We start from the raw sequence: 17,955 nt of genomic DNA, 5'->3' as shown, positions 1-17,955 counted from the left end.
CCCACCCGTCCTGTTTGTTGCAGTACCAAACGGTGGTAGTGTTGTCCATGAACACCTGTAGCAACCTTTCCCTGAGTGAAGAAAGAAAAGCTTTCAATGCCAACCGGATCATCCGAAGCTCCAACAGATTGATGTGAAGCCAGGATTCCGCTGGAGACCAAAGTCCTCTGATCTCCACATCTCCCAGATGGCCAACCCAGCCCAGGTGTGACGCATCTGCCACTAGTCAGCTCTGGGAGGGGAAGGGAAAGAGGTCTGCCACTGGCCCAATTGCTGTTCATTATGCACCATTGCAGGTCTTTTGTACTTCCCACCGAGATCTGAACCATGTCGGAGAGATTACCCAAAAACTGTGCCCACTGGGACTTCAGGTCCCACTGTATAGTTCGCAAATGCCAGTGGACATGTGTTACAAGCAGGATGCAAGAGGCCCGGAGGCCCAGCAACCTCAGAGTTGTTCTCACCGAAATCCAGGATAGAAGCCGAAACATTGGTATCATAACCTGAAAATCCTGGACTCACCACTTGAGAAGATAGGCCCAAAACTGTACTGTGTCCAGAACTGCTCCATTGAAAGGGAGTATCTGAGGAGTCAGAAGTGGCTTTGGCACGTGGATAGTGAACGCCAGCGAAAGCAGGAGGTTTGCCATTGTCTGGAGGTGGGAGATGACTGCCTGTGGTGAGCCTGCCTTTCACAGCCAATCGTCGAGGTAGGCGAAGACTGCAACCCCAAACCTCCGCTGGTGTGCTTCAACCACCGGCATCACCTTGGTGAACACCCGAGAAGCACTGGTAAGTCCTAAAGGGAGCACAGCAAACTGAAAGAGCTCTTGGCCCACCGTGAACTGCAGGTGATGTCTGTGGGCAGGCAGGAAGGGATGTTAAAATATGCGTACTGCAAGTCCAACAATCCCCTCCAGTCTCCTGGATCCAGGGCAGACAAGACTTGCACAAGCATTTTGAATTTCTCCAGTTTCATGAAGAAGTTGAGACGACGCAGGTCTAGGCTAGGACAGAGGCCCCCTTTGATCTTGGGCACCAGAAAGTAGCAGGAATAGCAACCACAATCTACTTCTGATGCCAGCACCCTCTTTCACGCTCCCTTGCCCAAGACAGCCAGCCAACCCTTCCTGACCAAGTAAGGAGAAGTGGTCCTCTGTCAGCAATAAGTAGGTGGCAAGGCTGGCCACAGAGATGGGGGGGTGGGGGGTGGGGGATAGCCCCTTTGGATGAGTTGCAAAACCCAACGGTTGGGTGTTATTGACCTCCAGTGGTGGCATATCCTGCCCCCCTACACCCCCACTGGATGCCAATAATGGTTGGAGGGCAAAATGAAGGGGTTTGGAAGCATGGCTGCCAGTGGGTGGTGGACTGGCCTGACTTCTGGCCACCAGCCCCATGTGGTTTGCAGGAACCAAGTCCTCAGCCACAAAAGGATTGCATACCTCCTGGACGTGTTGGCTAGGAGTGTATAGATGTGGTTGAAAGCCCCCTCCATGATTCAAAAGGGAAGGAAGGAGGACTGGGGTTGGCGCGGGCCATGAAAAGGGCCAATGACCTGGCAGTAGCTCTGCTGTCCTTGAAGTGCTTCAGCGCAGAGCCTTCTTTTTCTCCGAAAAGCCGTCAGCCATCAAAGGGCATGTCCACGAGCAAGGCTTGAACACCGATCAAAAAGCCAGTCATTCTCACCCACGAGTGGTGCCTAAGGGCCACTGACAAAGAAGTTGTTCTGCCCAGCAAGTCTGTCTTGTCCAGCCCACATCCTATGGTGAACTTGGCTGCATTCCTCCCATCAGCAATTGCTTGGGAGAATATGTCTTGGGCCTCCTCCAAGACCATGACCATCACTAGCGCAACGGAGTCCCAGATCATACTGGGGTATCGGCCCAAGAAGCAAGCGGTGTTCACCAACCACAGTGCCAGGCTGGAAGAAGAGAACATCCTCTTACTGAAGGTATCCAGCCTTTTGGTTTCCCTATCTGGTAGAGTGGCAGGGAATGTGTAGGGGTTGATTCTGGACCACCAAGCTTTCCAGGGTGGGGTGCTGGGTGTGGAAACTGGGGTTCCCTGGGGGCGTAGCAATGGGCAATTTTCCTATGCACCTGAAACCCTATGCAGGGCTTGGACCAGGCCCTAAATAGGAAGTTGGTAAGGGCTTTATTAAATGGGAGTAATGGTTCAGTGGGGGCAACTTCCGGCTGAAGCCTCTCCATCAAGACATTGTCTCGACTGCCACTGAGGGTAGCGCAAGGACCAGGACATCAGACACCCACCACACTACCATTGCTAATGAGGCACCCTCTTCCATAGCCACGGTAGGGAGAGAGACCAGGCCAGTTTCTGGAGAGTATCCATTCCACTGGCATCTGCGAGATCCTCATAACCAGGTGCCCTTGGGACCTTCTAATGGTTGATATCCATAAGGGCCCACTGACCCCTCCCAATCATCACCCAATTCAAGCCAGTCGTAGGTATAAAGCACTGGCTCTGATATGGGGAGTCTGCCCCCAGTCAGCGTCGTAGCTGGCATCGGACGATGCCCGTCCAGCTCTGTATCGGAGTCTGGAATGATGATGGGGCGGCGCCACAGCTGGGCGTTGGTAGTGCCGGGGGCATCTGTACTGCAGGGGGAGCCGGGGAAGGTTGAGGATGCTCGACCGGCACCGCTCCAGATCTGCCGCTGGATCCGAGGGGCCCGACTGGCGCCGTTAGCGAACCCACCAGCAGAAGATAAGTAGGGTCCCCTCCCAGACCCATGTGCCCCAAGGATGCTCCAGATGTCAGGACCACCTCCGTTGCGCCGAGGCGCCTTCCTAGCCTTCAGCGGACTACAATTCCCAGAAGGCCGGAGTCCCGAGGAAGGGATTTAAGCGCCAGGGGCGCTCGAGATGGCGCGCGTAATTGACGTCACCCGGACCTCTCGCGACTGCGAGAACGAGAAGAGTCCGACTTCTGAAGTTGCCGAAGTCGAACTCAACGGAGGTTCCTTGTCCGAATTCCCTTGTACCGTGGGCCGAGGCGGAGAAGTCAACCGCTCGTCCCGCATCCAGGAGCAGACGGTAAGTCTGCGAGTCTTTTCGGTGGCGGTGTCCACAGAAAGTAAAAGACCTTTGGTTTCAGAGGGGCGGCTCTGCCACCCTTTGCACCGCGTCAGCGGCGGGTCGGAAGCGGACTATTCCGAGCGCTGCAAAGCCCAGATTGGGTGCCCCCCACCCCCCCCAACAAGACACCGAACTTAGACAGCTTGAGGCGGCGGAATACAGCGGCGGTCACAACCGCGTATTTCCAAGCGCCCCCATTATCTCTGCATTTATTTGCCTTATCCTTGCTTACGTTTCTTTGCACTCCTCAAGACAAATCCCAGTGCGAGGTGTTTTATAAACTATAAAAAAAAACTGCTTTCTTGGCGACCTTGTGCTAAACTATTGAACACTGCCAGGATTGCCGGCGAATTGTTTTCCCCTGGTCTTTGAAGTCTCTGAGTAAGGTGGAGTTAACCTTGCTGGTGAAAGAGACTACGGATGATCCTTGGATACCCATCAGTCCCAACCACGTCTCGGGGAAGGGTAATAGTATATCTGCGGGAGGGGAACAATCTTTAGTATGTTCTAACAGGAAGTGTATCAGGTGGTGATGCTTGTGTTTTCTATCATTCCAGGTGTATGCTTACTGGGAGGGCATGTATCTACCTCGGGACCCCGGCTATTCATTTACAGGTAGAGGCATTGCATTACTAGCGAGAAGGGTGTAGAGTAGCTAGATGTTCCTGTATTTGACTCTGTTGCCTTTGTCGTTTCAGGTTTCCCTTTCCCCGCTGTTCCTTCCCTTTCCTTTCCCTCGCCTGATAATTCGAATGCCCTGTTTAGTTATCTCTTCAGGGACTTGGTAATATCAGGAGGTGGACGCTACTATCTACACAGCTGAATCCTGCGGAGCCGGGCCTGATACCAGAGGGGTTGGGCTGCCCAAGGTTGAGGTAAATGGCCTTAGAGGAGGGGGGAGGTGTACAGGGGGCAAATGGGGGGTATAGGAAAGGACTATCATTTTTATATTTAAAAAAAATCCTACTTTAGGATTTTCTTTTTTGGAAAAAAAAAAAAGAGAACAGTTTGGCAGAAGGCACCGTCATGGTGATGGCCCCTGCACCAAACTGTGAAAAGCATTGACAGATGCGGCAGAGACAGCGGTTTCTGCCAATGATTTAGAAATGACCGCCAACTTGGCAGTCATTTCTGAATTCACTGGGCGACATCTCCATCAGGACAACAGGGTAATTTACTCCGTTGCCCCGGTGGAGAAACGGGCCTCCCTTGATTATCTAAATCGGCCACTAAGCTCTCAGTCTTTTGCTAAATCTGCCTCACAACATAGATATGGTGAGAATGTTCAAATTTGCAAACCCTGTTGGATATGCTTGACTTCCAACTATTTAGTGAGCGACATTTCTACAGCCTGTTACTGTTCAAGTCCGTGTCACGAAAAGAAACAATTTTTCCTTGAATTTTCTGTTCATCTTTAGGTCGGTGAGAGAATGGTTTAATAGTTTCTTTGACCAATGGAGTCCTTTCCTCCTCAGTCAGAAGAGATGCCATTATAGCACTGAGTAGGGTATGTTACCTTTTCTGGTGAACCCACGGCCCTAAAGCCGTCCAGAAAAATTGACAGCAACCAAAGGGAGTTTTGAAAGAAGCAATGCACTATTATCCTGTTGGCTCACACACTTCTGTACCCACAACTGTCTTCCGAGCTGCTGAATATCGGCGATGCCATGCGGCCAGAGCTCTCACACCCAAATGAAGTCTGTGGAGGCTGCTGCACACCCTACATACATTTTGATTGTCGATTTGTTCAGCTTCCCACGACAGTTGGTGCAAAGTAACCAGAAGGAAGGACCACACACTATTCTCTAACTGTAGCATTATTTTATTCTGGTACAAATCATGGCATGGGAACCAACCAATTTATCCTCAGCTGCTTTCTCAAGACAACCAGATACTTTGATAATGTCATATATCAATAAGAAACTAAACCACTGAGGTTCTTATTTAAAATCCATTTCAATACAGGGAATCAAATATGGCCAATCTTTGATGTGAGCAGTAAATGATCTCTCGCAGCACATAAAAAATCTGACTGAAGAAGGTAAATAGGATTTTGGGAGGAATGCTTTTGCTCACGTTTTGAAATTTGGAAGGCTTCCTCGCAGAAAATGCATGTGATACTTCAGCTAAACAGCAATACAGTTTTGCAAATATACATCCAAATCAAAGTAATTGAAAACACAACATATTTTTTTAAAGAAGACTTTTATGAAACAAAATAATTCCTGTGGCATTGAAAGAAGCTGTATGATGATATTCCCAAGAAAATGCAAAAGAACTGGAAAACATTACAAAGAGTCCCACAACTATTTGTTTTCTAGCAAAGTGTAAAGATTTCCCACAAGCCTTGGTAGCAGTGCTACCTTGAAGAAAAATATTTAAATCTGCAGATCTGTCTCACAGACATTTATTTTCAGTTGTGACAGCTGGTACATGTCCAGATCCAGCTGAATCAACTAGGAGCAACAAATCTCTTAGACATGCACCGGTTTCCACTGTCTCAGGACCTTTCCAACCAGGCATTCATTGGTAAGTAGATCTACCCAATCCTAGCACAACGCACTCCCAGTTTTGTAGCAAGGTGCTGTACTTTCTTTCCTACATCAATGCTTTGTGGCAGTAAAAGTACAGAAGATTTCCATGCAACACATTCAAAATGGTGATTCTCTTTCTCAGCTGTGCACGGCTGCCCTCTACTACCCAACTATATCCCTGGCTTTGCCAATTGAGCTCTCTGGGCTTCTCAGTAAATCCAGATGTGAGCCAACCTGTGTTCATGGCGCGGAATCGGGCTTGGTTCCTCTCGATCTTCTGTGCAACTCTACTACAAGGGGATAGGTGCTACAGGATCTAGTCAATCCCAGAAGCCCCTATTTGGCAGGTTCAAGGGGCTTCCTCCCACCTACCCCAGGCATTTTGAGACTATTTCTCAGTCAAAGCAGCGGAATCCTCAAAAGGTATGCCTGGGGTGCAATCACAGACAGAGACATGCGTACATTTTGGAATTCATTTGAGCACGCTCAGGAAGAATATCATTCATATTTGCGACTGCCTTAAGGGTAATAAATAACAGTAATTTAACTCATCACTGGTAGCATCAGCACAGGTAACTTACACATTGCAATATCGGTTTTAAAAACACCTTTCAATCAAATATTACAATCTGAATGCCACATGAAATATTTTACATAGCTGCCAATGTGTGCCTCAACAAAGTCCAGTAGGAAGACACAATCTAAAACCATGCTAGGCTTCAGAAAATAGTTTTTCATTCCTACGGGAATGATGGAAAACACAAAACACATATGGCTGCACCTGATTAGCAAGCTACAGCCACTGCATAGGTAAACTCCCAAATGTCCAGACCAAAATGACTTCAAAGATGAACAGTCATGAGACAGCCCCGGGATCAAGAGCATGTCCGCACCTTCGACCACAACCGGGCTTCCTTCAACTTCATTTGAAGTTCTGCGACTGCAAGTTTGGCTGTGCGGTCGCTGATGGCCTTCTTATTCATCTTTGTGCACCATCTGCATGACACACAGTCGTGTCTCAAGCCGAGGCACCAGAGACAGACATTTTTCTTTTTTAACCAATTCTATCTGTTTTTAGTTCAGTACATAGGTTACAAGAGGATAACAATCTGAAAACAGGTGTACACTGTATACACCTTGGTATTGGCAGTGATTTGCAAGAAGTCGGTTCATTATTACATACCAAAAAAACAGCAACAAAATTGAGCGCCAGATCACAACAGTGGGGGAATTCATATTATGTCTGCATGGGACCTCAAGTCAGTTATCATCATGTAAGTAGCGTCTCCTCACTACGCTTCTATATTAAAAACACAGCCTGTGATCGTGTCACTTTCTTCTTCTGCCCGACAGTATGGGGCTCACAGGCACTCCCATAGGGAAGAAAACTGCATCCTTAGCCCCTACAATTAAAGAGTCACTGGGGCTCGGAGCCGGGTTAAAGGAAGTAACCAGCTATGTCGACAAACCCGTATTAAGAGGAGTCATTGTGTAGGATTAGAAGGCTACCCAGTTAGGCTATAATGGAATCTTTGTACGTCTGGAGCTCATGCAGTAATCCCTCCCACAGGGACCCTCCGCAATCCCTGGACCTCCTCCCGTCTCAGTGCCACCGCCTCAAACTCGCCTCCTTTAATGGTGGCCGCGCACCTGTGCTGTATGCTCGGGAGAGCGCGCGCCTTCCAGTGCATCGCTTTGGACTGCCGGGCTATGAGGAGGGCCAGGTCTAGGAATCTATTTGTTACTATTTGTGCTCTCTTCCATGCAAATGTGCCAGGCAGCACTGAGTGCTTCTTCCAAACCGAGGAGTCCGTCACTACAGGCAGAGGAGTCCGTCACTACAGGCAGTGCCCCTGTAACCCCTTGCAATAGGGCCATAGCCGCAGGACTGTTCCAAAACATGTGCGCCAAGTTGGCATTCGGTGCACCGGGGCAACGTGGTGAAGACCCAAACATTATATGTAAACTTTCAGGGGTGAGGTATGCTCGGTGGAGGATGTTGTATGTTCAGGACTTGGTCTCATTCTCTGGACGTAACATTTCGGCCAATGTCTCTTTCCCAACAGGGGTATGCCGCCTGCAGTGGGTCAGATGTGGTATACGCTAGCGCCCGTGCAAACCACGTGATGAGTGTTTGCCCATTGCCCATAATATAAAGAGTGTGCATGAGCGGTTGCTGCTCTGGTTCTGAGTACGCAATTTCCCAAAGCCTTCCTAGTTCAGTCAACAGCCTACTGTACGCAAGGAAGTGTCCCGCCGGTAACTCATAGTCCTCCAGCAACTGGTCAAAGGGGATGAGCACATTCTTGTGAAATAAGTCGGCCAGCCTGCCCACTCCAGCCGGTGCCCAGGCCGCTACGCCCTCTTGTCCGATTGGTGTTATATTGTGCAGACTAACCTCTAGAGAGTACAGAGGGGATTGATGGCATAGGCTACGCGCAATAGGTTATCGGACTCCTGAGTCTGGCTCGCTACCTACCACTACCAGTCTCCGAGCCGTCGACGCTAGGCCTAGTTCCTCCGCCAGCCACCCCACTAGCCATCTCACAGGCCACTGCAGCTGTGCTGCTAAATAATGCTCAAAATTTGGCACCCTCAATCCCCCTCTGTCCACAGGTAATTGCAGCTCTTCAGTGCCACTTGTCTCTGGCACATGTTCCATATAAAGGTTCCCAGCATGATTTGTAGGGCCCAAAAGGTGGCCTGTTGAATGTGCACTCAGAGGAATGTGCACAGGAGGTGAAGAAGCATTACCATTTTAGATAGTGAAATCCGCCCTTGAACTGTAAGTGGTAAGGTGCTCCAGAATGTCATCTGGGGATGTAGGGAGGATATGGCTCTAGTGAGGTTCCATTCAATAGGATACTGCGAGGCGTGGTACATGCAAATCCCTAAATAGCGAAACGTACTAGGCTCCCATGTCAGCAGGTGGGTGTCCACCATTAACTGCTGTGGGGGACAGCAGTCTGCGTGGAGTGGGAAGGCACGCAACTTGGTTCAATTAACCCCCAGTCTTGAGGCCTTGCGTAATTCCTCAAGAGTCTCTGCAATCTCATGGATCCCCTCCCGGATGTCACGAATATAGAGGAATAAATCATTGGCATACAGTAAGACTATATGTACCTCTTCATTCAAGGTGCCTCCCCAGTCTCCGCCTTGTTGACTGAGCCACTGGGTCAACGGCTCCATTGCGAGAGTGAACAAAAGTGGGGAGAGGGGGCATCCTTGACCGGTTCCCCTGCTCATCCTGAACAGGGTGAGAAGGGCTGGCCAAGTTTCATACAGGCTGTGGGTGCTGGCTAAAGGAGCTGTATAAGTCTCTGGAGCCTGACAGTGATACCCATCATGTCCAGGATGGAGAAGAGATGGCCCCAGTCCACCGTGTCAAATGCCTTTTCAAAGTCTAATACTAGGCATGCAGCATAAGGCCAGTGGGCTAGGGCCAGCTCCATCACTCTGTGCAAACGTCTACCATTTAGGGTAGTGGAACTCTCAGGAATGAAGCCGCTCTGGTCTGGGTGTACCAGACGCAGCATGTGCTCCAACAATTGGGTCGCTATGATCTTACTAAGGATTTTATTGTGTGCACCCGACAAAGATAGAGGACGATGAGAAGTGACCTCCTGTGGCTCTTGGTCAGACTTTGGTAGAGACACAAGTAGGGATTCCTGGAGGGACTGCGGAAGGCTATCTTCTGTAAGTGCAACCTGGCATAATTCCAACAGTTTGGGGCCAGGAGCGACACACAGGTCTTGTAAAATTCAACAGGAAATATGTCAAGGCCTGAAGTCTTCTGTGTTGCAGCACCCGTGATAGCTCCGCGGATTTCCTGTAGCGTGAGGGGGGTGTTTAGGGACTTCCAGTCGGTCCAGCATGGGTAACTAGGCCTTGCAGGAACTCATCGATGTGTGCCTGCGGGTCAGCATTGTAGGGGGGTCATACAACACTTTGTAATACATTATGAAAGCAGAGTCAGAGCAGGGTCAGTTTGAGTGGTAAGTTTGCTAGTTGGAGATTCCTTGATCATAGTGATGGGAACCACAGGTGTCACGCCTCGCAGGGGCCACGCCAGCAGTCGGCCTGATTTGACTCCTTCAGCGTGCATCTTAGCCTGATAGGCCCGGAAGTCCAGGCACTGCAGTTGCTCGATCAGGCGTGAGTGGTGTTCCAATGCCTCAGTCACGGAGCTCTGTGGTGTGTAGGTGAGCTGCTATTTTAAGCGGCCCTAGCGACTCCTCAGTCCGCAGTAGATACCTATGCAGTTCTGCCCTAGCTCCCACCACTGCTCTAATATATTGGCCCTTAATCACCACCTTAAGCGCCTCCCATTTGATTTGTTGGGAGGTGTCCGAACCCCCGTTTTTCTCAAAATAGTGCGTTAAGGCCTCTCTCATCTCCTCTTGGAAGCCCTGATCTTCCAGCACCACTGATTGGAATCGCCAAGGGGAACAGGGGATCTCAATGCTCCCCATTCGACATATATCTGTTGCAGATTATGGTCGGAGAATGTCCTTCAGAGGGATGCAGAATCTGTAACTTAGGCGTGGAGAGTGGAGTGACAGAGTAAACGGTCTAATGGCACATGAGGTCCATGCATAGCCTAATAATTAGAGTATTCCTGAGCCCCAGGGTGCAGGGTGAGCCAACTATCTAGTAAGGACCAGTGTGTCAGCCATTGCATGAGACAGGTGGCTGCCAACACTACTGGGGAGGTGGACAGCGGAGGATGTGAGCGGTACAACTTTGGGTCAAGGACACTATTGAAATCACTTCCCAGAATCCTGGGGGTATGTGCCAACGGGTGAGGATTACAGACAGTCGTGCTAAGGAAGTTGCTTCAGTTGTGTTTGGTGCATAAATACCATCCAATGCCATCAAGATGAATTTCTACTAGTACACAGCGCCCCTCAGGGTCTGTTTCCACAGCTGTGGGACAGAATGGAACCTCCGGACGGACCCATATGAGCGCTCCTCTTACGAAGCCTGAGTAGGTAGTGCTGAAGCACTGGTCCCACCAGCGCTTTTGTAAGCGATCATCTTCACCTTTAGCTATGTAGTTTTCTTGGAAGAGCGCTATCTGTGCACCCCTTGCTGGGTTCCACTTCCCTTCCTGGCCGTGATTCGAAATGTGTGCGCCAGGGATATATATGTGGTTGCTGGATGCTGGGAATTCCAGTAGAGAGGGTACGCAGCTTCATCTTCCAGTTTAGTAGAACATTCTGCCAGTGGGGGCGATACTCGCCAGTAAGTGACCGTATTTTCAGTTTTCTGTGGTGTGGCATCAGGGAGAACCACGAAGTCTATGCTGGCCACTGAGTCTCAGGAATATGTCTCTGAGAGATTGTCATCCGCCAAACTGGGAGTCGGGGGGCATCTCTCGGTCCACCAGGATGTTGCAGTGGTCATGGACTGTTCTTCCTTCGCCTGTGCTGGTGTGGGGGTTCCACTCAATTGTAAAGGCCTTCGCCCTCTGGTCTGGCGCCGGTTTCGCCCCCTGGGTCTGTCCCCGCATTCTCCCTGGCGGTAAGGGTGAGAGATTTGCTTTGTATCAACGTTGTTCCACCAAGTCCCACACATCCATGGGCTCGGTGAAGAAGTAGCTAGCGTTATTGGCCACAACTTTTAGCTTGGTGGGGAATAGTAGAGAGTACCGAAGGCCAACCTGTCGAAGCTTCCTCTTAACTCCTATGAAAGGTGCCCTGCGTTGCTGTACCTCCACTGTGTTATCAGGGAATAGATATTTTCAGGCATTCTCGTATAGAATTGGACCAGTGGATCAGGTCGACTGAAGGATGGGTTCCTTGTCTCGATTATTCATCAATCTTGTTACTATTGGGGAGGCTGGAGGTCCCATGGGTGGTCTGCGGGCCGGAACTCAATGGGCTCAATCTATCAGGAAATGTAGAGACAATTTTCCTGGTGCTGTTGTCTTTGACAGCCATCATTTAATGAATTGTATGGGGTCAGACGCCTCCGGAAAGCCCACGATGCAGAGTTTATTGTGGCAGGACTGCCCTTCTGAATCTTCCGCCCTGCCTTCAAGTTCCTGGACTTTAGTAGTGAGAGCAAACCTTAGTTTCTAGATCTTTCAGGCTAGGGTGCAAGCGATCTACGGAGTTCTCCAAATCTAACTGAGTTGTGAGTCTCCGTTGATCCTCTCTGAGCAGTCCCACCTCCAGTGCAACTGCATCTATCCTGGCTCGGCACTCCTGTCTTGAGTCATCAATTGCTTCGAGTGCCTTGTGCAACTTTGCTTCTGGGACGGTCTGTGGCATGGACTACTGGCTGGATGAAGCACCCAAGCGATTCAGGCCTGTCGGACCTTGGCACTCTGCGGGATGGGGACCCATACCGCTGTCGACCCATGAGGCACTTGGATTCACACTCCCAGCAAGAGCGGAGCGGCAGATTTCATCTCAAGCGCAAAGAGGCTCCAGCTACTGAGACCCTGCACAACAACCTTCACCATTCCACGAGACCCACCAGACCCCCAGGAGCCCTTGCGGGGGTCAGACACTGGGGCGGCACGTGCAGTCTAACTGGAGTTGCCACTAGGCTTGAGTAGTCCAAGCCAGTCTTGCGAAACACACAGCTCCAATTGTCTCAATAAGACTCCACTTGGTGCACTAAAGGTTCGTCATCGTGACTGAGAGTGGGGCGAAGCCTTCCCCGTATGACGATAACCCGCCTCAGTCTTGCCTGGACCCACCTCACCCCTCACTCTTACACTGAGATGACAATAAGGGGGGAACGAGCAGCCAGGGGGGAGTGCAGCAGGATGGAGTAGTCAGGCAGACAAGAGGCACCAGCACTGTCCATTCTGGCAGCCCCGTATCCACTGAGGGCCAGTCCTGCTCTGTAAGTACCAGGTGGGCCCACTGGTGAGGCAGTCCCTAGGACAGCCATGAGGGGGGGGGGGTCTCGTCTCTAAGGGGCCTGCAGTGCAATGGGGCTCCCAACGGCACAGTTCCACATACCCCAGAAGGTCCAGTCAGGCTATGAAGGTCCAGTCAGGCTATTTGGTGGCCACATACACAGCATGGGGACCCCTCTGATAATTAGAAATGGGAGGAGCCTGGTAGGTGTGGCTCCCCAAAACTTTGTCCGGTGGCAGGTCCCCAAGCCACAGGAGAGCAGAGCAAATCTATTGGGTTCCCGCCTGCCGCACGGGCATTGCGGTCGCAGGCAGAACTCGGCCCCCAGTCTTATTTGCCGGTTGGTGGAAGAACAATGTAAATCCCTCAGTGCACTAGTCCCCATGGCGGAGGGAAGCATCTCTTCTTCTCTAGCGCCTCTCCCCATCAAGAAGTGCTCTCTCTGTGGTAATACTAGCCCCCCGCTGAGATAATCTTTCACCATGTGGCCAGGCTTGAAGTGGGGGTTCTTGCTGCTGCTCCCCAGTTGCACTGCTGCAGTCTCTCTACTCCTGAGGACAGAGCACAGGCTTCAATAGTTGCCCATGCCGGGTCTGACACCAGCTGCTGGGTCGTAGTCCATCAGAGCTGGGGAGCAGCAGGATACACGGTCCTCTGCCACGCTCCCGATTGCGCTCTGAGGGTGACCACCATCGAAAGGGCTTGGTTCTCGCACTGACCCCCACAACCCCTTATAGGGGGACAGTGCACAGAATTCCGCAGTCCTTGGCCACCTCGGCGTACTTTTGGTCTCGGCGCCCCACCGCACTTGAAACCGGGACTCCATCGTCTCCAAAAGAACCTTAGGAGGCGCCGCAACCTTTCAGTGCCCTGTTCCATTAAGCCAGGAGATAGCGGCACGGATCGCGGCGATTGTAAATGGATGGTGGGTCTGGGATACGGAGCCTGGTTATGTTGCGTCCGCCATCTTTGCTGGGATAACCACGCCCCCGCACCAGAGACAGACATAGTGGGTGTCTGTTACCCAATAGCTGGCAGTTGTAGTCCTTAAAAGGTGTAAACTGCTGTGGTTTTCGGAGGGGACATGTCACTGGACAATTTTGTTGGGAAAGAATTTCTGTCAGACTGACAGGATTTGGCAGAGCACTGGATCTATGTATGAAGATGTGGAAAGAAAGGATCTCATATCAGGGCCCGGATGTGGTGCATATATAGTATCCCTGATGTCACATCGGGGTGGAATAGATCCAATGCAGAGCCGCAGGACGCCACCTACAGACGTGCAAGGGAATTGCAATAAAGATTCTCTGGATCAAGGCCACCACCCGGGGAAATTGAAAAGGCGAGGAATCTGTAGTTAGAAGCCTCTATCAGAACTCCGAGATTCCTATTATCTGCAAACAAAAATCCTCTTTCACCACATTCTTTTAAGTTCTTTACAGCGAGTGGTCACTAGTTGAGGTTACTGGACTCTCTCCTTTGAAAAATCCTCCCCACTACACCATTCAACAAGATGCTGAGATTTCCGCCTTTGAATGTAAACTCAAGACTCTTTTCTAACTGCAGGTGCCCATTCTGTGGCAGACCAGTACCTTGAGACAGCCTCAGTATTTGGTATGTATATTAATATCTTTACATTTACATATAGAGGGAGGGAGAGGTGTGGCGCAGCAGTCAGAGGGGCTGACTCCGGAGCATGGGGCTCACGGTTCGATCCGAGGCCCCAGCTCCGGTCAGGTCAGCATCATGTGACTCTGGGCAATAGCTCACTTAATCTCCCCGACAGCCCTCAGCACCTTGAAACCTTAAGCGGTTATATGTTGGCACTTTACAAGTATGGATTATTATTATAGCAGCATTTGTTGTACACTTATTTTTATTACCGAGATCAATGAAGGCAACAATACAAACATAAGAATTACTGCATAGTCTTTACCATGGCAAATGTGGAGGAAAAACTACAAAATATAATACTGTCAGTTTGAAGAGGCACATACCTTCTGACCAGCACTGCACCTTCCTCTCATATCCAGTGCTGTGTCTCCTTTTATCATCACTACTCTGTAGTTATACGTTCTTCTTTTGTCAGCAGCCACGTTTTCATCAGCATCAGAACGAATTTCAACATATTCAATATCTAAGAGAAAAATTAAATGTGTAAATAATGTGACATTACCTATAGAGGGCACGATACGGTAACACGGTGTAGTCCCAATTACTAACAAGAGAGACTGTACCATCTGCTTATTTCAGTGTGCTTCCAATGCTTGTGTTTAGGTGCAGAGGTCAAGATTCACAGCTGGCAACTTGACCATTGCTCTGGCTCGCCTTTGGCCTACAAACACCACGCCCACAATCTTTGATGCTGAGATCTCCAATGTGCACAACAGAATGGGACAACCAAGTTAACACTGTATCACGTGAGACTCTGCCACCTATTCCTGACTGGCAGGGCACACTGGCTTGCATTCGTCTTGACAGGCGTCATGTCCCAAGAACCTAGTGCAGTGCTTCATATGGGAAGCTCTCCAGTCAAACTGGGAACCACCTGCAGTCAGCTCAAAACCACAAGTCTCGTCTCATCCTTGGCTTAGTGTTATCGGACCACGACGACTTAAACTACTGAAATTAAGTTCCAGAGTTTTAGATATAAACATCATCATGACCAGTCATCCAGCTACCATTCAAGAGTACACATGCAACCAGCAGATGTCTCCTGACATCTGCTATCCGTCCACTGCAAAGCACAAACAAGTCTCAATTGCCAAAGGTCCTCCTCTAGGAACTTTCCTCCCCTGCATCTCCATCTCAAACCTGGCTCATGAATCTTAGATCACTTAAGACATGGCACTTTTCGATCTGCCCCCAGTTCTTATGCCCCTTCCCTCTTTTGGAAGCTTCGATCACTTTGAAATTGCCATTTGGTGGACCGAGTGCCATACAAAATAACACAAATAAATGCAAAAAAACACTAATGCAGCCTCTACTACACTACATAGAAAGAAGCCTGAGAAATAGCGATCCACTCTAAAAATGTGAATGTTTTCAAAGGCAACCAATGCAACGCTCTTGATCAACTGATTGCAAACACAATAAATGGCAAACCTAGTTAAAACAGTACCTTAAAGAGGTGACAATTACACAGATTTCCAACAGATCATTCAGCCACAGTGAAGTCACTAATCTGGCCCTTTCCAGCAGTTCACCGGAAGCTTACTTTATTCATACATATTGTGGCTACCCCATAAAAAGGCGAGTTCAGTACACCAAGCAGGAAAAAAACGAAATGCATGCATTACGAACCCCAAAAAGGCCATGAACATGTCTAAAAGGAATAAATATAACCTATATTTCATGTTTTGACCTAAAATCCAATGTTAATGGATACAACGAATTACAACGTATTTATAAGATGAGGGCATGATAAATCAGTACCTTGGCCTCTGTAAGTACTTCGCCAAAGGTCACGGATAATTTTGTTGATTTCTTCCATTTTCATGCTATGAAATTTCATTATCGCTCTAGAAAGATAGAACATAGAGAAAAACATCAAGTCACTGCGAAAGGCTACTAGTCCGAAGAACCACGCTACTAAGCTCTACTTTGCAGGAGAAACAGATACCTCCCATAAATGTAATCAATGTATGGTTTGTATGATTAATAATATATACACACACACACAATATATATATATATATATATATATATATATATATGTATAACACAACATTCCTAGATGTTAAATTCAGCCTTACACAATTACCTTAAACAAAGGCATGGAGTAGTACTAAAGTACTAAACACACTTTGTTCATTCTATTTTGGATAGGATACTAACTTCGTTCTCAAAGTAATCGTACAACACATTTTACATTGTTTGCATTATTTACAAAAACAACTAAAGCATACCATTTGTGAAATATACCTAAAGGATGTTAATCAAGTATTCCAGTAACAGAAAATCATATTAAAAAAACTTTGATCATTTGTTTATAGACATTCATGAAATGCCTACTGATTCTGTTTGGAGTAAGTGTTTCCCAAACTGTGGTCCGCGGACCCCCAGGGGTCCGTGACACATTCCCAGGGGGTCCAAAAGCAACAGTTTTAAAAGCACTTCAAAGTTTCTTGAATAATCTGTAGTTTTCGGGCAACTATAAAAGTGTCAAGATAACATCCAGTGATTAATGTATCTGCTGGAGAGAGATGCGTGTTTTGTTCAGTAGCAGGTTTGACTCATCTAAGGTAGCACAGAGGGTTAATATGCCTGCTGCAAAGAATGTGTACCATGCATTTAAAAAAAAAAAAAAAACAGTAGTTTAAGTACATAGCTCAGTGGGTTACTGCTTTTGTCACAGAGATTCTTTTGTTATTGTGCAGTTTGAGTTACAATCATAATCTAGCACCTTAAGCTATGACCTGCCATCAAACAGCTGCATGCAAACTGCATGGTACAAGTTAGTATGCTATCTTTTTTTCCCAGTCTTTTATAATCCTCATATTGCCAAAAAGGTTTGTTTGAGTAGAATTAAACTGTTATAATTAAAGTCAAAGCTAACCCCTATGTTACATTCTGTATCAAGATTTTGTGCTTCTCCAGACCAAGCACTCTTAAAAAATGCTCACCAGTATGGATGACGTGAATCCTACACCTTTGCCTTATATAACATTTTCTATAGACCGATTTACACACGTACGATTCATTGTCTCTGTATGTGTGTGATGTAAAGTGCTCTGACACCCTACACTTGTATGAGAGATGCTATAAAACAAATGAAATCATGTGACAGAGGAGCTATTGAGAGAAGAGAGGCACTGTTGAAGAGTGCTAGTGAAAGATTCATAAAAGAGCCCCAAAAAGATTGTTGTACTGGTGCATAGTAAGGTCATCATTTACTATGCTTTAAAAGCAGATTCAATTCAATACATAATGACAAATGTGTTGCAGAATGCACCATTTTTCACCAAATTTCCTTGGTGGGAGAGCCCCCCAAAGTTTGCTTTGCAGTGGCTATACTCACTAACTGCACTTAGTACCGGGACCGGTCTGACAACATTTGCCAGGGCTGCTTTGGGATTCCAGTCCGGCCCTGGCAGGAGCCTCATACTTCAAAATAGTACTAAATATTGAAAAGTTCGTTGCTGAGATGCAGCACTAACCATCCCATTAAAAGTTTTCGATTTTGCTAATTCTTTCTATATAAAATATTAAAATCTTAAGTGATTCGAGTATTTGTTTGGTGTGCACAAGTGTGTGTTTACTTTTTTCAAACTACTGTTTTAATGTTTGAAATTTAAATCGTACAAATTGTTTGGGGGTCCTTGGCTTCCAATAGTGATCAATAGGGGTCCTCAGGAGTAAGAAGTTTGGGAACCGATAACTATCCGTGGTTCTCAACCTTTTGACTTCTGTGGACTCCCACTCAATCATTGCTGAAACCCAAGG

At 48.3% G+C, this 17,955-nt stretch overlaps 1 protein-coding gene across 1 annotated transcript in view; it reads right to left on the bottom strand.

Moving 5' to 3' along the window:
• RAD50 (RAD50 double strand break repair protein) overlaps nucleotides 1-17,955 on the bottom strand; it is a 495,519-nt gene that overhangs the window by 15,605 nt on the left and 461,959 nt on the right. The window contains exons 23-24 of the mRNA XM_085618052.1: nucleotides 15,946-16,031; nucleotides 14,508-14,647 (exon numbers count right to left, since the gene is read on the bottom strand). Of these exons, the coding sequence (XP_085474178.1) occupies nucleotides 14,508-14,647; nucleotides 15,946-16,031 (226 nt within the window). The remainder of the gene's footprint in view (nucleotides 1-14,507; nucleotides 14,648-15,945; nucleotides 16,032-17,955) is intronic.

This window comes from Triturus cristatus, chromosome 7 (assembly GCF_964204655.1).
Source record: "Triturus cristatus chromosome 7, aTriCri1.1, whole genome shotgun sequence".
In the NCBI taxonomy this organism is placed as follows: Eukaryota; Metazoa; Chordata; class Amphibia; order Caudata; family Salamandridae; genus Triturus; species Triturus cristatus.
The sequence above is the reverse complement of the archived record's forward strand: the minus strand, read 5'-3'. Positions and strand labels throughout refer to the sequence as shown.